Source organism: Python bivittatus, unplaced genomic scaffold (genome assembly GCF_059951505.1).
Source record: "Python bivittatus isolate LINGU-HERP-01145 unplaced genomic scaffold, Pbiv_v1 ctg000400_np1212, whole genome shotgun sequence".
Classification (NCBI taxonomy): Eukaryota; Metazoa; Chordata; class Lepidosauria; order Squamata; family Pythonidae; genus Python; species Python bivittatus.
The window spans coordinates 9611240-9638528 of record NW_028277073.1 but is presented as its reverse complement, the minus strand read 5'-3'; the positions used below and the strand labels follow the sequence as shown (position 1 = coordinate 9638528).

General features: G+C 38.1%; 1 protein-coding gene across 3 annotated transcripts in view; it reads left to right on the top strand.

Annotated features, from left to right (window-relative positions):
* The window catches only part of PRKG1 (protein kinase cGMP-dependent 1), a 772110-nt gene extending 757429 nt beyond the window's left edge, over positions 1-14681 (top strand). For 2 of the 3 annotated variants that reach the window (XM_088144405.1, XM_088144404.1), the window contains exons 13-18: positions 1406-1547; positions 2902-3065; positions 4438-4560; positions 4808-4870; positions 5815-5881; positions 8401-14681. In XM_088144405.1, coding sequence (XP_088000531.1) covers positions 1406-1547; positions 2902-3065; positions 4438-4560; positions 4808-4870; positions 5815-5881; positions 8401-8499 — 658 coding nt within the window. In that variant the 3' untranslated portion in view covers positions 8500-14681. The remainder of the gene's footprint in view (positions 1-1405; positions 1548-2901; positions 3066-4437; positions 4561-4807; positions 4871-5814; positions 5882-8400) is intronic. The other variant, XM_088144406.1, reaches the window with a different exon arrangement.
* The last annotated feature ends 12608 nt before the right edge of the window (positions 14682-27289 follow it).

Here is a 27289-nt window from a genome sequence, read left to right as displayed (position 1 = left end):
ACCTTCACCTAAGTAGAATGGAAGCTTTCCCATCCTTCTTCATTTTCTTCTAAGAATGATCACTTGACACACTTGAACGTGCCTCCATGCCATTGCAAGTGAGCGTACATAGGACTTTTTTTAAGTAAAAGAAAAACAACCAGTTAAGAAAACTTCTCCTTCCCTATGTATAAATTCCAAATAGTATTTGCATATACCTTAATCTTCATTCATTCCCCTTTAATTTGACCACACGCACAAACACCTACCGAAATGGAGTGAATTAAAGAGGAGCGATCCATTTGGCATGAGGCTAGTTTATTCTTACCAAGTCAGTACTGATCAACTTACAAATTAATACGTTCATCAGCTTATTACTGGAGCCCAATCCAAATTACTAGAACTCTGTTCTGCAATGCAATGACTCCCGGAAAGAAAATCTCTGCCCCTTCCTCACCTCCTAATGCATGCAGTGTTTCTATATTTGTACTCCTAGAAAAAAATCTGTTGATACACATCAGATAGTGCAAGGATACAGAACCAGGAGCTGGAAGGTGACCTGAGTTGACTGGCTATGTTTATATTAACCCCAGACACACACACACACACACACACCCTCCTTAAGTGACCCTACTGCTTCCTCATGATAGAACTAGTAAAATAGAATATCTAAAGTATTTTGCTGTGAACCAGAATGTCCCAGGTTCCGTTGTCATAAGTAGGCATATACAAATCCCTGTTCTCTTGTTTTCAGATCCTTTATCTGCAATATGGGGATAAAAACAGATTTGATTCAGACTTAGTCATGCTTAGATCAGTTCTATTAAAATCCATGAAAAAGTCAGGATGAACATAAATCCCATTATTTTCACTAGGTCTACTCATTGAACGGACTAATTTTGTATTGAAGTAATGCTGTGAGATTTTCTATACTAAAAAAAAAATTGAAGTATAACGGTGAAGTGCAATACCTGAGAGATTTTTTGTTGTTGTTGTCAGCTGTGTTTTAAGCTCATCACCAGAGGACTTCTGGAAACTGCGATTTGGATAGTACTATTATTATTATTAGAGCACTAGTATTTCAGTTAAGTTGTCGACTTTCCTTCCTAGAACTTGGTATTTTGCTGATTTTTTTTTTTAAAAAAAACATTCTGTCAAGATGTAATGCATTCTGCTGCTCATATGTATCTTAAAATGGGAGTTGTTGGATTTTTTAAAATCTCCTTAAATATGTTTAATTTTTTTCATATTTTTATGCTTTCTCTTTTTTATCTTCCCTATTTCAATTGACTATTTTGTTTTTTTACATTTAACTGAATCACATTGTAGTGATTTTATTGTGTTTATTTGGACCGTTGCCCAAGATCCTTGGTTGAATGACTAAGTAATTACTTTCTCTTTGTCTCTCTCTCTCTCGTCTTTACAGAGGTTCATTTGAAGATTCTACAACCAGATTTTACACAGCTTGTGTGGTAGAAGCTTTTGCCTACTTGCATTCCAAAGGAATCATTTATAGGGACCTCAAGCCAGAAAACCTCATCTTAGATCATCGAGGTTATGCCAAATTGGTGAGTGCTGGGGATGTTTTCTTCCCAAACAGCAATAAAATATTACATTGTCCTGCTCACTGCATTGTAGTTAAGCTCTGTTGCCTCTCCCATTATAATCAGATGCCTTTCCTAACAGGTTTATAACAGCCATAAAACTACTTCTGGCTGAAAGGCAGTATTCAGCTCTGTAATTCCAGGACAAATCAGTTTATAAAAGAATTAATACAAACAGATTGATCCAATTGCTTCTGGGTTCCGAATGAGCAAAAGCAGACTTTTGTTCTTCTCCATATAATTTCAGAAGTTTATTCAGTTTTGTTGCATCCTTCTGGTACTGGATCAAGGTTTGAATATCTTAATGAAGCTGAAGAAATAACCAAATATGATTGTCGAATTTATCACACAATGACTTTAGCTTATTACTTTAGTCCCTAAGTTATCCCATATTAAAAATGATTTGATTTCCTATTGGCTTTCATTTTAGGGGAACTTCACTTTAACAACATTTTAATATCAGGCTTCACAAATTCTCGGCCTGGGTCTTATTCAGATTGAATTTGAGTTCTGAGCTATAATCAAAGTTATGGGAAACCTAGTAGTCAAGGGGACCTTTCCCAAAATTTCCCATGTTTTCCAAATATTTATTGGTAAATACTAGAAAGCCAGTGAATTCTGCCCTTTCTCATTTAATTCCAATATTATACCTACTGGATTCTTTTCTGCACAAGAATTTGTGCCACTCAGAGGAAATATGAATAGTGTGGTATTCTGCAAGAAGACGACAAAGCAATAAGGTTACCATGGTATTTATACAATCCTACAAAAATGTAATCATAGAATCTTTAGAAATCACTTGAATCAGATGAAGACATAATTTGGCCTACAGATGGCACTAAGTCATGTTCAGATATACCCTTTCTTGAGTTAGGAGATTGGGAATCGGAATTGCAGAAAAGCATATTGGAGGTGTTGAAAACAATGTATATGGTATATACAATGTATATGGTAGTGCCTGTTACTGATCTACCAAACCATATTTATATGGTTTAACTCTAAGTATATAACCATCTAGGACACATAAGCTAATTATTATGCACCTGTAAAACTGGAAAGTTTAGATTATTGTTGTTAACTCATTTTACTAAATGAAAATTGCTAATGCTTTTAGAAATCTTAACAGTGGAAATATGTTCCTCTTTGGTTCTACAAGTACTTTCTCTGATAGTGTTCATTTGAGAATTTCCTCATGAAACCTTTTCTTCTCATGTCCTTGTGCTAGTGAAAACCTATGTTGTGATCATCTCCTTGCATTCTTATGCCTGCATAAGTGCTTTTTGTCTTCCTTGATGGGTGTGTGAACCTTCTTTCACAGGTCGATTTTGGTTTTGCAAAAAAAATAGGATTTGGAAAGAAAACATGGACTTTTTGTGGAACTCCAGAGTATGTAGCCCCAGAGATCATCCTGAACAAAGGTCATGACATTTCAGCAGACTACTGGTCACTGGGAATCTTAATGTATGAGCTCTTGACTGGCAGGTATGGGCATTGAATTGGAGCTACAGATAAAAATAGATCAGCAAATTAGATAATATTTCTGCTGTTGTCACTTTGATTAAAAGAGTTGGGATTCAGAGCTGGCATATGCTATGATAAAGAAAAAAGTGTTTAAAAACATACTATGGAATTGCTTATTATTATTTTGCAAGCATTCACAACCTGCTTTCTAGCAACTAAAGTCTTTGGGGGACTAATGTAAGAGGAAAGGGTACTGTGAAGCAAATTGGCTGTTTCTGTTCATTCGTTCTAATTGGTGAGCACTTCCAGCCCCCATGCCAAATCAACCTTCATTCTTCTACCAATTCACCAAATCATGAGTTCAGGGTACTAGTGAGATTTATTTAGTTTGATGCATACGTAAAACTGAACTTCAGTCTTCAAGGAGGACCTTCAAACATCTCCCCAAAATATAAAATAATCAAAACAAAATAAAAACATACTAGAAAACAGCTAGATAGCAAATGGCCAGATTTGGAAATAATACAATTCTGAAGAAAAGTTAAACACAGCTTTTATTTAAAAAAAAAAATCACTAAAAATCACTAAAAAGTATATTAGAGGCTGCTAGCTGAACATCCCTAGAATCCATATTTCAGGGCTGGAGTATCATCTCTGACAGCACTCTATTCAGATCACCACTCACTTCACATCTGAAGGCAGGAGGGGCCATTGGAGAACCTACACAGAATATAAATTATGAGTATGTTAATGTGTGAGAAACCTTACTGGCTTGCTTTTTTGGGTGTTATCACTGTAGTAATCTGTATACTACTAAAACACTCATTGTGTTTATCCATTTGTCTGTTTGTACCCTCATGTTAGCCTAAATGGTACACTATGCCACAACAATTTTTGAATCAAGGTACTTAAAATCCACTAACTTAAAGAATGCGTAAAAAATCCAGGACCCATTACTCCTGTGGGATTGAAATTTCCACAATGTTCAGACCAGTTTTATTCACAAAGTTGTGGCCATTGCAGCGTCCCCGTGGCCATGTGATCATGATTTCCAACACTTCCTGCCAGCTTCCCACAAGCAAACTCAAAGGGGAAGCTGGCAGGAAGTCGGAAGTCACTCCCACTCCCACTGCCTTTTGCTCGCCCGTGGTAATTCTGTTTATCTGTTTAGGTAAGTAAATATTGACTTATTTTTAAAGATCATTTGCCACTACAATTATTTTTCTGTTTATGATAAGTACTCTTCTTAGATGATCATGGGACCGTCCAGCATGGGGGTAAAAAAATATGGTCTAAAAATATAGCTATAATTAATAAATGTTATTAATTTAATTTTATTTGTAAACAATCTATTACTAGATTTTATTAGTATTTTTTCTTCTTTTTTCTATAGTCCACCTTTCTCAGGCCCAGATCCCATGAAAACATATAACATCATACTAAGGGGGATTGACATGATTGAATTTCCAAAGAAGATTGCCAAAAATGCTGCTAACTTAATTAAAAAACTATGCAGGTAAACACTTTAAATATGTTAGTAATCCCGCCAAAAAAGGAATATGTATAAGAAGAACTCTAGTTTTTGTTGTTGTTTTTTAATTCTTGCTGTTGATTAAGTTCATTGATGCCAATATTTTGTTTTCATTCTTTATTACTGTTATTGTTAGCCACATGTGATATCCATTTTAACAGTAACTATATTAGAAAAAGCATTGTTTTCCAACTTTCTTTTATGACTTTTTTCTTCTGTTATTTTTAAACAGGGACAACCCATCAGAAAGATTAGGTAACTTGAAAAATGGAGTCAAAGATATTCAAAAGCACAAGTAGGTATATTTCAGATAGAAAAAAATAATTCCTTATATATATCCATCAAAGTATGGGATATATTTTTGCACGGAAGAATTGAGAAAAATGAGAGTATCGTAGTTCAGTAATGAGATTTTTTTTTATAAGAGACTTGAGTACTATAAGACAACTATGAATTTAAAACATTTGTATGCATTCTGAATACAAATACAAATACAAGGCTTCAGCTTGGTATGATAAGTCCCATGTGGCAGTGAATGTGCTAGCTAACTGTACAGGCTTAAAGACTATGAAATTTCTTGTAAATGAAAAATCTTCAAGGTTGGTTAGAGTCAGGTAGCATCCAAGTTCAAATATAACATAACATAACATAACATAAAACATAAAACAAAATTGTCTCGAAAGCCCTTCAGTGAAACAGTGATCCCTGTTCAACATGCTACTTCATAAACAGGAGGCAGGTTACATGTAAATAAGGTTACGGATATCAAAAAGTCAGATCTTCTTTGAAGTTAACCATATAGAAAAACGTTCATTATTTTTTTTTCCTTATATGTTTGAAGAAAACAGATAGCCGCTATCAAAGTACCTGTCCATCTGCTTCAGCTTCTGGGAATCTCAAATCATTTAATATCCATAGACTTACTGTATTATTTTATTTTGGTTCATCACAGATTTGAGATCTGCATCTGGACAGAGCCTTGTTTCAGAATCTTCTCTAGCTGAGGAAAAATCTTGATTCTGTCCTAACTGCACACAATTAAGCATTGTGGCTTTATCTTGATACTGCAGATGAAATTATGTGTTCCATAAACCTGCCCCCCCATTCCCCCAGTATTAAGTAAGAGGGTTTCAGAAATATAACTTTGTAATGTTTAATGCTAGTCTACTTGGTCTTGCTGCAATGGTAGCTGAGCCATATAAATTTCCTTGTGTGATTTTATCATTTTTCTGTCTTTAGGTGGTTTGAAGGCTTTAACTGGGAAGGTTTAAGAAAAGGTACATTGACACCTCCTATTATACCAAGTGTGAGTACAGCTTTATTACTTGTTAAAATATGCATATTGGAATCACAAATTGAGAAAACTGCTGAATAAACTCACTGAAAAAACAAGCAGGAGCACTGATCCAAAGCATAGATACATGTTCTTACCTTACATTGACACCCCCATGTATGCAGACTTCTACTTGACTTCATTTTCAGAGACATGCAGTAAGAATGTATGTGAAGACCTCTTCCGACAATGAATCAGTGATGAAGCTTCTAGTAAAATACAAACACTTAGGCTGAAATATATTTCTAATGAAATCTCTACGTCTTTATTACTGAAAGCTTCTTTGTTCTTTTCTCCAACTCTCAGTTCTCCTTTGCATTTCTTCTTTTACTCCATCAGTTTCTAAATGTCGTATTAGATTACAATTTGTTGTATTCAACGGACAATTTGTCATACTTTTTCCAGTTCAGCACAAGTAACTAAGATGCTGCCTTTTTTTTTTCTTCAAAGTAATGACTTTTTAGTTTGACTTGATGAAACCTACAAGTCACACAACAATTGCCTCAATCTCCATCCAGAGCCATGTTGATGCAAAAAACAGTTAATATCAGGATCAATACAGTTGAAGGAAAAAAAGGATAGGGCTATGTAATACCGATTCTTAATTGTTAATTAGTCTTCTCCCAGTGTTTCCACTAAGTTTGTAAAAGAGTGAAAGTCAAGTGACATTCCATTAAATCCATATAAGAGGAACATCTATTTCTGTACCAAAAGTAACCCTTTTTAGCAGAAATATGTCATGGTTTGAGAATACCGTATAAGAGTGACAAACACTGAAAATAGTTCCTGTTGGACAAATCCAAAGGACAGCCTCCTATAATTATAGTCTGCAGAAATTATCATGAGGGCTACGGACTTTCTAAAATGAAGTTGGGATGAATTGTGGTGGAGATTAATGTAACTGGTTTTCTTTGAATACACCTTAATTTGCTACAACAGGTTATATTTAGTTTAATTTTCTACATATTATTTGAATTTTACCATTTATGAAAGAAACAAATAGTTACTATCAGATCTGGATTTACACCCATGGTGAATGTAATTTTAAATATTTAACTTTTCTAATTTGATTTCACACATTCGCTGTGAAGTTTTTGAATTTCTTTGCACTGTAATTCAACTAGTACATGGAAAAGCCATCTGTAAATTATGTGTATCCCCCCAAATAATAATTGACAAATTCAAAAATAACTAATTCTGTTTGAATGAATGTACATTTCAATCTATTTAGGAATCATGAAGGTCATTTTTCTGAAAATAGTAAGTTTTCTTCTGTCATTCAATACATCACTGTTACCCCAAGCAATGACAATTTTCAGGAACAGCACTACCAGGTTTAATTTATTTTGGAGGAGAGAGAATACTTGTATTGTCTTTATTGTATTGGCTTTTAATTATTAAACAGATAATTCAATACTGGTACTACAAGGAAAAAAAAAATCTATTATCCCAGATGGGGAACATACAAATACAGAATATACTTACTGGTAAACTCTTATCATATTACTTACCCCTTGTTAATTTTTAATGTTTTGTGTCCACTTTTCTAACATCAAATTATATATTTTGTATTGATTATTTTAAGTTTAAATTAACCAATCCCAATTTGTTGGGTTCCTTTATTAGTTTTTCAGGTTCTCGCAAACAGAATTCTCCCAAGTCAAATGATATACAAAAGCAGTTGATATTTACATAACGGAACTACAGTATTTAATTCAATAAATATGGAATCATACAGTCTCATGTTAAATGGAAAAAAATCTACATCCTATCCTTATTATTTTCCCACTTTCTAAAATTTTGTTGACTTTTTACATATCTGTCATATGTGGTGTCTCTGCCATATGTGGCAAAAACAAACACAATCTGTTTATATGTGGACAAAGGCAGCAATTTCTTTCTCCTCTGTCATTGCTTGCATGAATTTTCTAAACAACTCTACACAATTCTGTTTTTCACATACCTGTATGTATGTGAAAATGTAACCTGCCATACATTTGCATTTGATCCCAGCTTTGTAGATTAGCACAGAGGGCTGTCAGTGACATTAAGAAATATTTACATCATTTTGCCAAACTCTCCATTCTAATTAGGAATTACTAGGAAGCCAACCCCGTTCATTTTAAGGTTGCTTCAAAATTATTTTTAAAATGTACAATCACCCTGCCTTAGTCACAAAATTTATGGGGTGTCCATTATACCTTCCCATCTTTTCCCACCACTTTTTCCATCATTTTTGTTCTGCACAATGCATTTTGAATAGAAGCACCCTAATCCATGAGATTTCTGTTCACAGAACATTTTTAACAGTACTACATAGAACAGTATTGTGAATGAAAACGGCAGAATCCTGAGTTTCTGAACCGTCTAACTCTTACGGGCAAATGTGAATTCACAAATGGTATAAAGGGGTCATAGCTGAAACCAGAAAATTGTCTAAAGATTCCAGATGCAACAACAGTACCAATAGTTTAATTTCCTTCATTGGACAGGTTGCATCTCCAACTGATACAAGCAATTTTGATAGCTTCCCTGAGGACAACGATGAACCACCACCTGATGACAACTCAGGATGGGACATAGACTTTTAATGTTTTTCTCTTACCTGCTTCTGCCTTGCTGAAGACAGCTTCCTGAGACATGGCTGCCAGCAGACCTGAAGGATTTGGGAAGGATTCGTGCTCGGGGTCACCATGATGCCTTGATTGATGCTGCTACAGTAACTACAGTGGCATTAGGACTTCTTGCTTAGATGACAATAGTGCTCTTCACATGTTTTCTGTTTGAACTTAACACAGCAGTTGACATGGTGGTCCTGAAGCAAAACCTTTTTCACCAATAATTAAATGTGTTTTCTATCATGGTACTGAACACGCTATGCTCCATTGTAATTTGAAAGTTCATAGAATAAGATGCACATAATTCTAGCTGTAAGTTCATTTTCTTTATTGCTAAATATATTCCAAACTGTTAAGTACTGTAGCTCATTCTATGCTGTAGAATCTACGGTACAGTAACTGGGGTACTCCCAAACTGCAAGTTGAGTGTATTGAGCCTCTTAAAGTAGGCCGATGTGTTAAACCAAGGAGGACCACAAAGCTATTTGTGAAGGAGCTCATGTCAAAGCAGTGCTATAATTTGTCTTTCTTTTCAAGCAGTATACAAGACAAGAATGAATGTTACCTTTCTCCATTTTTAGTTCTGATGCGCTTTTCTTCCCAACTGATAACAGAAGCACAATTGCTACAGTTCCTGTTAAACTGTTAAAGCAAGTATGGGTCAGTCAATTCTCATATCATATGTCTGAGAGCGTACTATATCTATCATTTCTTTTGTGGATACAGATACATAAGAGCATGTGAAAAAAGTGTTCATAAAACTATTCATTTTACATATATACAATAACTATCTTGTAAAAGAAAAAGAAGAATATTTATTCAAAGGTCCTAAAAACAAAATAACGTTAACCAACAAGTCTAAAAGGCATTTACACTTATTCTAAAATAACAATTACCTTTGACAGCCCATTGAATTTCCAAGATCCACTGCATGTTATATAGGTGCTATGTACATCTTTCATCTGTGAAATAAAATAATCAAACTTTCACACTCATTTTTCAGAAAAAAAATGTAGCAAGAAATTTCACTATCAGTTGAAATTGTGTATACATATAAGTGTGTCTATTCTTATGCACACTTATATATGGATGATACATATACATATTTTCAGTGCTACTCTGCGGTACTGCCCTAACTTTGTTTTTCTTTTCTATTTTCCAAATCCCACAAATGTTATGCTACATTTATTTTCTCAAAAGATTATTGGCCAAATTTTCCTTGTAAAACATAACTCTTACAGATCTGTCTACAAACAAGGAACAATGCAATTGAAATGGAATGCTTCAATATCCCATTCATTTCAAAAGGAGAATTAAATTCACACTTAAATTTCTCCTATTGAAATTAACAGGTCTTTAAATGAGTCCATCTTAGGTGAATTACACCTACCAGTTATGAATATTTTAATGGGTCAGTGCATAGACCAATTTGTCCAAACTTGTTGCTCAGAAATTATTGGAGTCCAACATGTTCAGAGGACAGAAGTGTGAGAAAGGCTATTATAGATAGCAATAGTTTATGAACTTTCAGAACAATTTCAGCGAAGACTTCCACTTTTCAGTATGACTTTGTTAGCATTTGACAATATGCTGCTTAAGTAGTCTTGCATCTGTGCTAACTTTTTAAATTAGTTCCCTAAAAAGAAAACAAACAACCACATTTCCAGAATGTCCATTTATTTTGGAATTCTCACCAAAGCACCACCATAGCTTAATAACTTGCTCTTTCTTTTGAATCCAGAAGTATATTTACATCTCTGGTTTTGGCATTATGGATTAATTTAGCTTGCCTCCAATTACTTTTTCTCCATATGTTGCCTAATACTATCCTGTTTATTTACTTTTTCCTTTCCAGCCTTTGAAGCTATCCTATTAATGAGGCCTGAATTCAGACAATGTTATTTACATATATAGTAATACTATAAAATATAACAAACTCCACTGAACTCAATGATAATCACATCTGATTAGAGATGTACAAGATTATATTTTTCTTTTCCTTTGAAATTTATGGGATTTGAATCATGACTAGCTTGTACCACCATTTTAAATGGTACCAAAATTTAGCTATTTTACAATGCACTACTGTGTGTGCTTATACAGAAGTAAATCCCACTTTGTTCAGCAGGGCTTATTCTGAAATAGGTATGTATAGGATTGTTGTCTCAGTCTGGTTCTAATCCAGTTTGTATAACATAGAACTTCCCTGTCATTGGATAGGGCTATAAAATGAACTTGAAACAAAACACTGGCTGTTGAATACATATCATTGCACTGGTTTAGCATTATATCTAAACGCAATTACATTGTTAATGTTAGTTTTCCCCATAAGAGATGCTTAGAGACTAGTTCAGTTAAAAAAAACAAAAACCCAAAACATTCACAAATGAAGCTCATTGGCTACTTACCGATTACCCCCAAGTTCTTGAACCAATCGTTTCAGTGAAAACAGCTCTCTAGTCTAATACATTAGAAGATAATGTATGAGTTTGAAGGAGAAAAACATGGAAAGAGATTATCATCTTCATAACTTTCTCACATATTTGATACAAACTTGTAGTTTCATTTTAAGATATTTAATCTTGAAAAACATACTGTTTCTCTGTTCCTAGTGATGGCTTCCACCAAAAATAACAATAAAGAACCAGCACCATCCAGGATTGGTACCATATAACAATGCAATCCGGGAAATAGCACTCTGCTTCCAATGGACATAGGATCAGGAATAGGAATCCTTGATGTGGGACTAACATCCAATCACAGGTGCATCCGCCTTATTGAAATGATTCAAGCTTCCAAACCTTAGTAAAGGTACATCTTCTTTTTAGCTGAGCTTGGTTCCCAGTGAGAGACGTGATAGTCCATTATCATTTTCTGGGGTTTCTGGGATAATTCCGGGATAAAAACCTTGTCGAACATATAGCCTGCCATTTCAGTTTCAAACTTTACAACCCTGTACTATAGCACATCATGCCCTTCCCTCACACACAGGAAGAGATACTGTCGGCCAACCTCGCAGAAGCAGGAATGGCACAGTTTTCGTGAGTAAAGGCCCAAGTCAAGCAGAAATCAGAAAGCATGATGAGAACTAGAATAACTTAGAATAACATGTGGCTGCTCTTGAAGTGTTGAAGAAAGGTCGTAATCTTTGATCTCGTCGGTCCAAATTGAAATTTAGTCTATAGAAAATAAGGGCTCAGGGTTTTTTTTTCCCCTTGTTAAAATTAACCAGACAATTTAATCTCTTGTCGTATCCATTACACGAGATCCCTTTGCATGAAGGTGCAGGGAAACCTAAACTTCCAGGATTCAGTCTCAGAGTATTCCATTGTCAGCTTAGTCAGACAATTCTTCACATTCATAAGGGTGCCTGTAGCTTGAGTAGAATATTCAGTAGAAATACAGCACCACACCTTAAGTTTCCTAGAAGGACTCAGCTTCATTTATGTCAGATCTATTTAATTATAATCAATTTCATGTTTTTTTCACAAATGTACATCATTGAGAGACAATATGAACACTGCACCACTTGTTCATCACTTCTGCTGCTTGTCAGTCCTGCACAGTTACTTGTACATAACAAATCTAACACAAATATGTAACTTTAGTATATAAACACTGTTGGAAGCAGACATTTGCTACTAGGGCTAAAACAGCTCCATAGTCATTTTGGTCAAGTCAATTGTTTCTACATTACATCTGGGATCATTACACAAAGAACGCTCTGCACTTCACCTCTGGCAAGTGACATGCCTACGTGAAATCAATTAAAATCTAAAATGTATTCATTTCAACTCATGGATTTTTCCTAATATACAGTATATACATATATACATACATACATATATATATATATATATTGTTGTCTCCAATCTAAATAGTTCCAGTGCTAATAGGTCATCCTAAAGCACTCAGCTGAACAGTAGTCACAAGTTTTAAAATATTTATGCAAGAAAAGTTGCAGAATGAGCGTGGTATGAATTATTATGCTTGATTCCTTCCAATTGTCCTTGAACTGCACTCAATAATATATAATTGGTGTGGTGTGCACTTAATATAAATTTATTTTGTCATATGACTCACTTGCATCTTCTTTACCAAATGTATTTTCAATAACTTAAACTAGCATATGTATAATAGTAAACCCTGCATTTATAAGTAATATATTTTATTTACATATATATAAATATAAATATATATCAACATACATGTTTATGTTTCAATGTACTGTCTTAGTCCACATGTTACTCCTTCCATGCAGATCACACCAAAAATGGCCTCCCATGTTGAGTTTTCCATCCCCAGCAATAAGATTAAGTGCTACTCAACACATGAATTAGGGCAATAATGTTGCAGGTTTCCTGGTTTCACTGAACTTAATAAGTAAGAATGGAAAAGATAACTACACATTACAGCTGGGAATGGTAAACTTGTCATGGCCGCATTACATAGACTTGGCCTAGCACAAGTAGTATGTGGACAACTTATTATTTATGGCTACAGTCCTCAGATAAACTTACTCATGAGTAAGACCCATTGATTTGATAGATTTTGTTCCCCAATAATGAATTTGAGATTGGGACCTTGCTTCTCCACAATAAATGGGGCAACGGCAATCTGCATAAAAATGAGTTTGCTAACATATTTAAGACACACTGACTAGAACTGGGTTCTAAAGGTACAGATGAACTGTAGCTTATTAGAGTGCTGCATTCTCCACAGAAAATTATTTAATAATAGGACCACAGGCAAATATTTATGTAAATAGATATTTTTTCGTGTTGATATTTTATGGTATACATATAGCTTTTTCTTTAGAACTTCATTGCATTATTTTCATTTTCTTATTTGTAAGGTAATGTTTTTAGATCAACGTAGACTTGAATTAATGTCATAATTGTCAGTATTACTGAAGTTTATGTCAACTGTACCGTTGTCCATTTGTCCCATAGTTTAGAACATCATCTAGTTATTTGGCATTGTTGCAAGTGCCTTAAATTCATGGCATCCTATTAAAAAAAAAAATACAAATTTGGTGTTATGCTGCATGACCAAGACAAACACACCTCAAAATGTTGTCCTTTCTTAGCTTGCTGCGTTTTACAGTTCTTTCGGCTAACAGTTTATAAGCCTTTACTATATAATATTGATGAATTACAGAAATGATGAAGTTGTTCTCTTATTTCTGTTATAAATGTACCAGAGCTGTGTATCTGTTAATGAGATACAGCGTCATTTCTGTGAAATGTATAAATGTATGTGCAGGTCAAATTAATATATGACATACTATCAGTCTGTATACAGGTATTCCTGTTTTGCTAAGCTGTGCAAATTTTAAAACTGTAGTGCGGTAAAACTTCGGACATACCACATTTTGTAATCGATTCCATAGCAAAATAAAAATTCCAGTCAGGCAGATTAGACAATAAAATTGACATCACAGCAAAACAAAACAAAAATCCTCTGATTGGGAAGCCGACGACTGCCAAAAGGAGTGAATCTTGTTGCACCACTGAACAAAACAGGACCCGTGCTTTCTCTGGGTTGGTTCCAGACCTAGTCGCATTTAGAGTAAATCCATTCACATCAATGGGACTTACAGAAGTTGTAACTAATTTCATTTTAATGGTATACTCTAAGTAGGCTTAAATCTGAAATCAACCCTATGATTTCATGTATATGCAAACAGTTTCTGAGACACCTTCTCAGTCGTATATCTAGAAAGCGAAACACTGAAAGTGTATTCCTAGTCCTCTTCTCTGTGAACAGTCAGCTCTACAGCCCTGAGACTTTGATGTTTCAGGCTTTAATAGCAAAGGGAAATCGATTCAGAGTTGCCTACTAATGTACTTATTCCAATGTTATGATGTTTTTACACATGGTGGTTTCCTTTATAATCCTAATGGCTCTTTTTCTTCTTCATAAGGATTCTACATGAAAGAGGAGGAGTTAGTTTTGTTTGTCCAAGGTACACTTTCATCAAATGGTCTTTGACCAGTTGCACTCTTTTGATGTAGACTGAAAAAAAAAAAAAACTTTTTATCATGAAGTTAACTGCTTTTGTTTTGCTCTGTATTTTCCCTGCAGCTGTAATTGCCGAGTGCCTGTTGTATACTTTATAGAGTTGAAATAAAAAAATTTACTTTTGAATGATGTTGTCTTATGTCATACTTCTGGCTTTGGGGAATAATTATCTACTGTAAATCATGGCTCTATTCTTTATTTTCTTTTTAAACTCTGGTCTAAGTTTAAAAACAAAGACGTCCACAGAAAGCCTATTGTAGACAGATGACCATTATTTTTTTATTATTTGAGTTTCCTTCAGGTATGAAGGCTAACGCTATCTCAGGAATGTAGATCAGATTATTCTATATCCAGAATTTTTACTAGCTAGTGGTTTTGGATCCCTTATCTCTTAAGCCAAGGAATTTTGGCTTCTATGTTTAAACATATATGTTAGAACATAGTTCTTTCACACTCTGTAACTAATTCACAGGACGGAGAAAACTACGGAGAATCATGTTGGTTCCAGTTTATCTACAAATGTACATACATAAGTCTCAGTGAAAACAATAAATCCCAATAATCAAAATGAATCAAAATCTCACTGTTCTTAGTAGGAATCAGTAACAATTTGGGAGGATGAATTGAATGGTGGAACAGTATTGTTTATACGCTATGGCTTAATGTAGACTTCTTTTTAATAAGTTCAGTGTTGTACAAGTTATATGATGGAATCCTATGCAAGTTTCTCAGAAGTAACTCTAACTATATTCGGAGGGGCTTAGTCTCAAATAACCATATTTAGGGATTTCCCTCTAATATTGCTTTTCCACTGATGAAGTAAGTAAATAATAAAATGAACTAATCATATATATGAGAAAGTCAGTTTTCAAACTAGGGTTTGTGAATGACTAGCAATGTCCAAAGAAAAGGCACAGAAACAGGCACAGTTATTGCATTAAAATGGCAAGGATATGGTTATTTCAGTCTATGGTACAATTTTACAACAAAAAAAGGAAAGGTAGGATATAAACAATGAATGGATAGATGAATGGATGAACATGCACATTACAAAATGATCTGTAATAGGTATGTGTAGTACAAAACATTTAAATGCTCCATCAAGAGTCCCAGCAAATGACAATAATCATGAAGGGGGACAGGGGAAGCATGTGAATCGCTGAAATAGATGAAAGTCTATATTCATCCTAAAATGCCTTAATGGTATCTCCAAATGACTGTCATTAAGTCTTGTAACATTTGAGCACACTACTGGAACCTCACCGAGAAAAACACATTATACTTCCAATATAGCCTTAGAGACATCGCTGTATCACCAAGCTTGCAGATCTTGATCTATGACAGAGACTGCAATGGTGCAATGGTTATGCTGATTTATCTGTTGGTTGTTTGGTTTCTACCTTAGTTGCCAATTATGGATGCATTACTTCTATTGTTATATGTTGTTATACAGTGTTTTTGACACTGTTAGCTGCCCAGACTGATGAATTTCAGATGGGTGGCCATATAAATTGAAATGTAAACAAATAACTAAATAGCCCAATCCTCTATCTTTTCAATTATATTTATGTTTTGGAAGTTGTAGTCAAATGCTCTCAAAGTGACTTATCCTAAAATATCGATTTTACTATAAAATGATTAGCATTTTTTTTCAAATCACATCACAACAAGTTATAGCACAGCAATACAATAAAATGCCAGCATCCAAAAAGGAAAAGGTCGGGGATGTGAAACATTTTTTTGTTTTAACTTGGTGCCAAAAGAAAACTAAAACCAGCCCCATATGACCTTCATAGGGAAGTTTGATTCAGAGATAGGATAACGCTAAAGAAAATCCATGTCTTTTACAATTATCCACCTCATATAAGCAGATGGGAAGAGCCGCAGCATTATATGATAGCCAGGTTAATGACAGACATTATGGTGAGGAGGAAGAGGCAAAATGTGTGGGTAATTATGTCATAATGAACAAAAAGTTGTGCTAATGAAGCATTTTTTTATGACAAGAATTGCTTTGTCATCTGCAAGTGGGTGCGATGCATTTCAAATATTCTAAAAACAGCAATGTTGATTTTTCTTCCTTTGAAAAACAGCCCTTCCAATAACCACAAATCCAGTTCATACAAGAGCAAGGTTTTTGTTTTGTTAAACCACTGATACTTTCTACAAGTTCTGACACTGCCACATTTTTCAGTTTCTACCTATTTAATGACCTCAGCAGGTATCTGATTCTTTGCAAGATGAGAACATTTTATCCATTACAATGTCACCTGTAGACAGTCAGCTAGTTCTATTTATATAATTAAAGAGCTGTATCCCAAAATATAAACACCTAGCTCTTAAGGGAAATTGACATTTGCCACCTCTACTGTTTTACTGAAGTGAATACAGTACTAGTGCAATTTTATGGAATTTTATTGTTTGGTCTTTCTACTTTCAAAATCCTTTTCGCATGGAAGATAAGTTTAATGATATTTTTATCTATCCTCAGTGAAGGAAATCAGTAAAATGAATTGCCTGCATTTCCTGGAAATGGTGAAAAACTATTCAAAGGAATTAGAGTGAAATTAAGGCTTGATGGAACAGCCCTAGCTATGAATATATTAGGTTCAGTGCTACTGTGATGACCCAAAGCCCCCCAATAGATGAAGTTGCTGTTGCATCATTGAACAATGCCAGAAGGAAACTTAAGATTTGGAGCAATCATCTAATGCAGGACAGGAAGAGTATCGACACCTTTGAACTTTGGTGTCGGAGAAGACTCCTGAGAATACCATGGACAGCCAAGAAACAAATGGATCATTGAACAAATTAACCCAGAGGTCCTACTTCAGGCACAAATGACCAGGCTCAAATGATGCTACTTTGGACACATTATGTGAAGACCTAGCAATAAAAGCAATAAAAGATAAAAGATGGAAAGTGCATCAGATCAGATAGAATCTCACTTTCTCTTGCCAAAGGTCTGGGTGAAAATCAGAGGTCAGATCAGAGTCAATTCGCCTCTTTGGGGATGAGGAAAACCTAGCATGAGGGCAACCAAGGGTTTAACCCACATTTGTTTCAGCCAAAACTGGAGACAGCAAAGTCTCGGGAGGGAGGGGGGCAGAGAAACCCCCCACTATAAAATTGGCCACGCTTGCAGACATCTGTGAATGTATGCCCTCTTTTCATTATTAATTGTTTCCGGTTTGGTTTTTGGTGTTTTAAATTTTGTACCTGTGTTTGATTGGTCTGGGACTGTAAATAACTAACCGACTAAATAAAAAGCAGGTATTTCACAGGATCAAACGAACTCCACTCAATCAACTCTACTGGGAAAATGAATACCTCAAGTAACCCAATTGACCAGTTTGCCTTGTTCTTCAAGAGAAAGAGCTGGAAAGAAAGAGCTGCTGAAAAGGCAAGCCTCTCCTTTGCCATGGCAACTCCCCACACGGACTGCAGTGTTGAAGCCCAGCCTGGTTCTGGGCATTTGGGTGATGTTATGCAGTATAATGGTTTACAATGATTTTTGTTTGTTCCATTGTTTTTAAATCTGTTTTGGCTGTCTGGCGCTCAGTGCCATTTGGAGTGGAGTGACATAGACGTGTCAGTAATAATGTTTTTTTTAAAAAAATATCTCCTCTGAGGTTAATAACAGAGTGCCTTCCGCAACCTTGTTAATAAATCCCACTTTTTCCATGGCAAGTCCTTTAAAATGGGGCAGGTTGTCAGCCTGCACGGCTTATAGAGAAGCTCTTCTTTACCCATCAGATCATTTATTTATGAAATTCTTGAAATAAATAAATCACTTTGACTAGGTAGTTTGACTACTGGGATATATGCCTTTGCTAAAGAAATGCTTCCCTTATAAAAAAGAGTTTGCTTGCGAAGTCTCCAGAAAAGGGGACAAATTTTGGGCTGCAGCAAGAGCTGTTAGAAGTGGTTGGGTCAGAAGGTAACCTAGATATGCTTAGTTTCTGCTAGGAAGGAGACGTTTATGCTTTTTTTTTTTTTTTAAACTCTCTTTGGTCTCTGATTGTACATCAGCTAGTAACAGCAACCCACTGAACACATTTGGCTTGGTCACAGTTTTCCCAGTGGCCTCTTGGCAATGGCTTTCATTAAACTACCGTAGAGTTTCACAGCTATGCTCCTCATACCGTACAGCAGTGTTGTCCAAACTTGGCCACTTTAAGATGAGTAGACTTCAACTCCCAGAATTCCCCAGCCAGCATTCTGGGAGTTGAAGTCCACTCATCTTAAAGTGGCCAAGTTTGGACAACACTGCCGTACAGCAACCATCCTGAACTGAGGGCTCTTAAACTCTCTCTGTATTGCCTGGGGATAGCCAAAATCAGCTTGACACAAGGTTGGAAAGAGTTCTGCAAAGGCGTGTAACGAGCAGGCGAAGCTTCGATCGCACCGTTGCGGCCATCTTGACTTTTTTGACCACCCCTGAAAAGACCCCCACCCCACCGCAACCCCCGGGCCTGCCTTCCTGGCTTTTCCGCCTTCACCTGCACGGCATGATACGACGGGGCTGTTTCTGCCCGTGAATGCACCAACCCAGGGTGAACTAATTTCTGGGCTTCTCGTTCCTTTTTGATTCATGTTCCTTGTTTATTGCATTCAAATACTGCCTTTCTCCGGTGAGCCCAAGGAGATGTTGTCGGGGAGGGGGGGGGGTCTCTTTTCCAATTTTAGCTTCACGATAGCCTCGGGAAAGCAGGTTGGGAACGAGCGCTTCGGAGGCCTGCCCGGTCTCCGCCCGAGCCCCCACCCTTTTTTTTTGAAGTGGGAACCTCGCCCCTCGGGCCCGCTTGCCGCCGTTGCCCCCAACGGTAGCCCGCGGCGCATAAAAAGCCGAGCCTCCAGCAGAGGGAGTGCGCGAGTAGGCTTTCTCCGCGCCTGCCAGATGTGCGCCAGATGCGATCCCCGCCGCTGCTCCCTTTCATCTGCTTGCTCGCCCGTTGGTGGCGAAGCCTGTGGGGTGGCTTCTTTGCCCTGGCACTGCCCGCAAACGAGGGCGGACCGGCTCGGGGAGGCGCAGCGCGGCGCCAGGGAGAAGCCGGGAGAGCTGCGCTTGCAGACGCGCCGATCCTGCTCGATGGCTGATGAAGGCCTGGACTCGCGGGGCTTTATTTTTGTAATCTCCACACTTCAAAGAGAGGCCCCGGCAAGCTTCATTTGACCCCGGTCGCTGGCCCGGCTTTGGCTTGAGAAAACACAGTGCGGAGACCAAGGCGGCCGCCCCCGCCTCCCCCTGCTTTCAGGCGGTCGGGCGCTGCGAAGCTCCGGGGGAGCTTGGTTATTTAATCAACACATTGGCACGTTTTCTTTTCTCCCCTTCTACGGGCGGGGGTGCTGACCTTCTTGGGTGGACCCTGGGCGCTTTCTTTTCCCTTTCTCCTCAAGGGCCAGCTCTGCCTCTCTAGGATAGGAGAATCCAGAGCTAACCCCGCCAGAAGAACAGCAGCGGGAGGAGCAACGTTTTCCTTTCAGGCACCTTGCCCAGACTGGTGGGAATTGTAACTGGGTAGATCTGGAGCAGCCCAGAGTGAGGGAAACGCCCCCAAGGGTAATGGAGAAGGAGACGGAGCGGGTTGAATGTGCTGGAAAGCGCCCAGGAGTTAACCCTGCAGTTTGATAAAGTTGAATGCTCTGAGTTTCTTAACAATTGTCCATATCCCTTCCCCTTCCGGGAGAAACAGAGGTGGATTTTCCTCCAGCTGCCCTGTCGTTAAACAGAGAAAAGCACAGGAGTGTCCTTGATGCACATTAAAAATGGGTGGAGTTTCAGTGGCACCATCAGGGCTGCCATCTTGACTCTTTTGACCACACCATGGAAAGACAACTGCATACTAAGGCAGTGGGGAGCAGTAAGGTATCTGGGAATTGGTATTAGTCTTGAACAGGTAATCTACTGCTCTCAGATACAAGGAAAAAGGTGACCAGTCAGTGTTGTCATTCTCAGTGTTGAACTACTGTATCTTTTCTTTGGTCTGTAGCTGCAAAATGTCATGAGCAAAGAGTAAAAGTCTCTAGAGAATCTGAGATACATAGAAAGTCAGTTACAGAGTTCCCCAATAGTAACCAATGTTTTGTTTTCCTCTGAAAAAAATGCACACTCTTATTTTCCATTCATCTTATTTTCTCATTTTAAAATAGCAAAGCTTCTCCACTCCATTCTCTTTTGTAGAAGGCAGAAATGCATTAAGTTTCACTTCCAACTTGGTGCTGCACAGATCCCACCTTCTGAACTTCTGTTTCTCATAAGCTTTTCTATAACGGGATGAAAACAAACGCCGACTTAGTTTTTCTAAAAACACAAAGTGAAGAGTAACACTATAATTTTGAGTTGGTTTCAATTTTCTATTAAAGCTTTCAATGATGGAGCACCACATTCTCCAAACTGGTGATCTTGGCTTCTTGCACAGACTAGCTCCCTAATCTTGGTTAAATTCTCCACCATCTCTCAGAAGGCAAACTGTGTCAATCAGGGTTTTCTAGGACATTCCTGATTTGCCTGACATCTTGCTCACTGAGAGGATAAAGGAAGTCACAACAGGATTAGCTAACTCTGACTTGATATTAATCAATAGGAAAACCTTAGTCAAGAATGTAAAAGGAGCAGAAATGTGGAAGAAAGTGGCTAGCTAATGCTGAAGTTCTTGATTTTAAGAGATGCTAAAGCTTAGCTTAGTTCAAGATCCATGAAAGCCCAAGTGTGAGACGGATGACTTGTCAATTACTATAAGTGGATTCACACACAGCTCAAAATTATTACTTGAAGAACGTCCAACAATAGTTCTCATCAACCACCAAGTGGAGTGCATCAAAATTCAATCCTGGGCCTGTGCACTTCTCAGCATTTTCATAAATGACTTTGATGAGAGATGGAAAAGGCAACTCATCAGAATTGCAGATGAAACCAAATTGGGTAATATAATAATACCCAGGAAAACATAATTCAAAACCATCATGGTAAGAGAAAGGAGCTGAATTAATACTTCTAATGCTGCTGGTTGTCCTCTGCTTCTCTTCACTTCCACTTTTCCAGGCATTAGCACCTTCTCCAAAGAGCTAGGTCTTTGCACAATATAATTTTAGCCTGGTCATTTGAACCTTGAGTGAGAACTCTGGGTTGATTTGTTTGATGATCCACTGGTTTGTTTTCTTGGCTGTCCGCAGTATTCTCAAGAGTCTTCTGCAATGCAGCATCAATTCTATCCTGCTTCTTCAAAATCCAACTTCTGTTATGACATTATGTCATAGGAAATACCATGGTTTGCATAATTCTGATCTTTGTAGGTACAGACGCATCATGGCACTTAAATCTCTTTTCCAAGGGTCAGACAACACCTGTCAAAAGATTTTGCAAGTGCTCTCAATGTGCAGACCTGAGAAATGGAAAGTCAGCTTTCACATAATGGTGGGAGGGGAGAAAAAGAGAGACAGTTTAAGCCCCAGACATGACAAATGAATATGACTAGCTTCTGTAGAGCTGATCTTCACCACTGGAAGAGCTGCTTCCAAATCTGCAATCAAAGCAACTTACCTATTTGCACCTCAATCTTGAATCATCTTGTGTGTGTGTGTGTGTGTGTTCCTAGAGAGAGATTTGTTGTCATGCCATGGTGAAGCTCTGAAAACCACAGGATTAGGAATTAAGTCCTATTAGGAGAGAATGAAGGAATTAAGGATGGTTAACCTTGAGGAGACTAAGAAGGATGTGATGTCACTCTTCAAATTCCTAAAAGGATATCCCACAACAGGTCATGGCCTGTTCTCCATTGTTCCAGAATGCAGAACAGGGAATAATGGATTTAAATTATATGAAAGCAGATTCTGACTGAATAGTAGAATAAGCATTCTAACAGTAAGAGCAATAATGGTTGTTCTCCTTTGCTCCATGGGTGGAAGTCAAGGTTAAACAACTATCTGTCAGAGATGTTTTGATTCCTTTAGTAAGAAGTTGGGATTATATAGTTCCCAGTTCCAGCTGCTACAATTCTGAGTATTACAGGTGGGTGAGAGATAGGTCTGGGAAACTGATTCATTGGATTTGAACCTATTGATCTGTATATCACCCTCATCCATTACCTGAGGATTGTTCTTCCTGTACCTGATGAAGTAAACTCTAGCCTATTAAAATCAGCATAATGTAATGAAATGTTCCTCAACTTTGGCAACGGTAAGATAGGTGGACTTCAATTCCCAGAATTCCCCAGCCATCATGCTGGCTGGGAATTCTGGCAGTTGAAGTCCACCAGTTGCCCAAGTTGAGAAACCCCAATGCAGTGCAATCTAGTGATGTCGGGGGTGGGGGCAGAATGACAAAAGCATGCTGCAAACCCCTCCCCTTTATAGTGTGTTGTGATGTCACATGAACATACAAAAGGGGGGAACTTATGGTGTGAAACAGTGATGCCGTTTACGTCAATCTGACGAAAGCAGCAAGGTCCTGCAAACATCCATGATGCAATCCTATAGTCAGAAGTCTTTCTAGTCTTTTTCTCCATCAAGGATGTTAGGATTCTGCACTTAGCCTGTAATATGTTACAGAAGTCTCTATTTTTTGTATTAATACAGCATTACAATATTAAGGCTCAATAGGATTATAAGGTTGAGCAGCCAGTCTCGTACAGTGAATTTTGCTCACAAGGACTGCGTAAACACAGGCAAGCAGCAAATTATCCCCAATGACTTTATCTTCTCTCTCTCCTGAAATTTAATTCCTTCTTGGAGATTTCCTTTGGTTTCAGAACCCTTGATGTACAAGTCAACCCACCCAGCCTGACAGGCCTCACTCCTGACACCACCCACGTATTTTCCTGTTAGTAATTTGTTCTACTATTCTCAAGAAGCAAGATGGCATTAAAGTACTTCCTCATTTTACATTATCAACCCTCACAAAATGGAACGGCCTATTTTGAGAAATCAAGGGAACTGATTTCCAGGGATATTACATCTAGAATCTAGAACTGTTCAATATATTTTTTAATTGAGCTCCTCTCTATATTTTCTTAAACAAATTTGTATTCCAGGATATACTTTTTGTGAGTTCACACCATTGAATACTGTTAGATTTTCTGCACAGGATTGGGTTATTAAAATGAAAGTGCCCTTGAGTGCTTTATGGCCAGATAGTGAGCATCATATGAGATCATCTCAGTTTATATGAAATAATTGGAGAAAAACAGAATTTGAATAAACCTGACTATTTCACATCTTTTAACTGTAAATTATTAATCTGATTTGGCAAGACTGCACAAACAAGGGGATTGCCATTGCAGTCAAGTCACCTTGCCGTCAAAATTCACTTGAGGTGACTTCATTGATATGGCCCGTAGTTTTCTTTGCAATAATGCAGTAATTTGCCACTGACGTCTTGTAAGATATATTTTTGACTTCTCATTCTAGCCTACTGAACTGGCATTTATTCCCTAGGGATCTCCCATCTAAGTATTAACCCTGTCGATCTTCCAAACTCTTACACAAAGACAACACTAGAGGTTTGTTTGTTTTTAAAAGAGCCACATATAATCCAAATGGTTAGTCATAGTAATTAAAAAAAAAAGGCAACAAGTGTTACTAATACTCCAAACCACACCCAATAATCTCACCTAATAACAAATTGGTCAGAAATCCTACTCAAATGAATCAATTCATTTAAATAATTCATTAATTTGAATCCATGAATTCATTCATTCATTCATTCTGAATTAATTCATGCTATAGGATTTTATATATTTGTGTGTGTGTGTGTGTTTTGAATTCTTAGGAATTATATTAGTGGGGGAGAGGAAACATTTACTCATATCAATTACAATGTTCAGCATTCATTATTTCTTAAAAAAGGTACAACAAACTTCTACTATGGTTCTGACAATGAGTGTCTTTTTGTAGTACGTTTTTCACATCAATGTTTTAAACGTCATTAAATGGTGTTTGATGCAGAAGCAAAAAACTATTTTTGATGTCAAGAAAAAAGTGGAAGATTTGACTTTAAAATCACCTATAATAATTAGAATCCACACAGTTAGAGCAACCAAGTGCCCTTCAGATGTTTTGGGCTTCATATCCCACTAGCCCAAGGAGGCACAACCAATACCAGAGATTGTGAAGTTGTATTCCCAAATACTCCAGTGTTTCCAAGTACCTACTCCTGCTCTGTGACTCCCTTCTAATAATTATGCCTGCAATACTCTGATTAGCCAGGGGGAAGTTGCCACCTCCTTAGCTGTCTTGTGGCTCATCAGATACTAATTCTGAAGCTACTTACACCACTAAACCTTGATTTGTCAGAACACCACATTCATTTTGGCATTCTGGGGAACTGTATTGTGAAAAAGGAGTAGGGCCAAGACAAAAATAAAGTATTCACTACTTTAGTTAAATAATCACTACTGATTGAAATATTTTCTTCGGTCCCCCATGTAACCCTGTAGTGAAAAACACTAGGAAGACAAAAAAACATGCAACCCTGTGAAATAAATCTACTGCCCACCCCCATTTGATTCTATAGTTTTCACTGTGAAAGGTTTTAGGTTTTTGTTTTTTTTTCCTAAATCAAGATTCAGTAGCATAATAGGTGAAGGAATTCCTGCCTACCATTTACTTACTTCGGAATAAAACCTGTTGAACCCTGTAGATTTACCCCTGGATAGAAGCATGATTGTAGCTTATTTTTATTTGTCTGTTTGTCACATTTATATAGCCACCCATCTCATACCAAGTGACTCTGGGCAGCGTACAACAATTAAATAAGACAGCAAATAGATAAAAAGCAATCATAAAAAGTAATTATTAAAATGAAAATATCAAAAATTTTAAAATATACAAATCCCATGGAGGGAACACAATATCAATCACAGTGGAGCCATCTAAGAATGTCTCCAGTTCCCAAAGACCCCCAGGCCTGATGACACAACCAGGTTTGAGGGACTTCCTAAAAGACAGGGGCAAGCCTCACTTCAGGGGGGAGAATGTTCCACAAGGAGGGAGCCACGGCAGAGAAGGCCGGCCTCCTGGGACCCACCAAATGCAAGTCCCTGGCAGATGGGACACATAGCATACCTTCCCTGCCTGATCTAATGGGGTGGGCTGATGTGACTGGGGAGAGGTCGCCCCAGTAGATCAGGCAGGTCCCTCAGATAACCTGGCCCCATGCCATGAAGGGCTTTAAAGGTCAAAACCAACACCTTGAATTGGACCTGGAAGCAAACTGGGAACTTATATTTACTTGTTGAGAACTACAGGTTTTCCTAAATGTAAACAATTAGCAGATTTAATTTGGATTTCCACATTCATCTTGAAGAACCACATGGAAGTGGTTTATGGATCCCCAACTGTTGCCATTGTACTGTCCTTGGCTGTCTTTGAACTCCGGATCAAGCTATCCTGGTTAGGGATCTAGGCCGAAGGCTAGGCTGAATTAACAACTCCCTCGAAGCTGAGGATCACAGAGCTCCTTTTCGAGCTGAGCTCATCAGCCATTTGTTCCGAGAAGGCTTGCAAGGCGCTAATGATCTCTGCTCAGAGCTTCTCCTGGGCTTTTGATCTTTCCTGGGTGGAAAACCCTTCGGAGGAGAGTGGAAAATACCCAACGCGATAAAGTTCGGGGGTGGAAGCGAGCGAGGGCAGTTAATCGCGCCGCTTCTTTCCCTTTTCGAATTCCAAAGAGCGCCTCGCCCCTTCCCTAATCGGCGATTAACAAACGGCGGTCTCTCGCCCCCCCGCTTGCCTCGAAGCAGCGCACCCGAGGGCAATTAGGCCGCCCCGCCCCCGCGAGCAACTTTCTTTGGGTATGGAAATCGCGCCCCTTCTGAGGACGTCCGAGGCCTCGGTGGGAATAGGTGGATAATGAAACATCAAGGGGAAGTATCGTATCCAGCTGTTACCCATTCACAGCCCCGTTAGTTGGTTACATTCCGTAACTAAAATATAGATTTAAAAAGAAAGCCGGGAAGTGGGGGATGAGCCCCGTCGAGTCTGGCCGAAGCCTTAGGGGCCGCAATCCACAAACCCACGATCCACCCGTTATCCCATCAAGGATGTTTGTTCTGCGTTTTCTCTGCAGCAACTGCCTTCTCTGGAGTAAATTATGCAACCCAGCGCGGATGAAACCTTTACGCAACGTTCTTTAGGCTCCCGTGAGAGCAGATCGCCCCAGGCTCCCGGGGACTAAATCCCTTTTCTGAACTCGCTTAAACTTTGGGATAGTCCTATCTAGGAATTGCAAGAATGGGAAGGGCGCAGATCAGATCCGTCTGGGCGCTAAAGCGCCGTTCCTCCCCTTAACAACTTACGCGCCTGGCGCTCCACGATACCTCACGAGGTGAGGACGCGGGAATACAGCTGATCTGCCGCAAAATTACTCGGAAACAACTCCCAAAGAACTCCGATCGCGATCCGTCCCAAAAGGGAAGGAGGCAAAGGGTTTTCACTCCGATTCTTTTGGGTACCTTCTGTGGGCAACTAAAGCAAGGGCGATAGAGCCCGCCCTCTTTTTCAAGCGCAGCGCGCACTACGTGTGAGTGTGAATGAAACTTCAACAGGACTAGAGGCAGGAAGTGCGCGTGAGGATGGTGGTAATGAAATCATACCCAGCTGTTTGGAGTATCATTCATTTATTCTGTCAAAGCGAGACACCCCCCCCCCCCCCAGCGCCCAATGAGCCCGTGACTTTGCGGAGATGCCGCATAGCTCCCCCCCCCGTTTTATAACCCCACCCTCGCTTATCCTGCGTGGC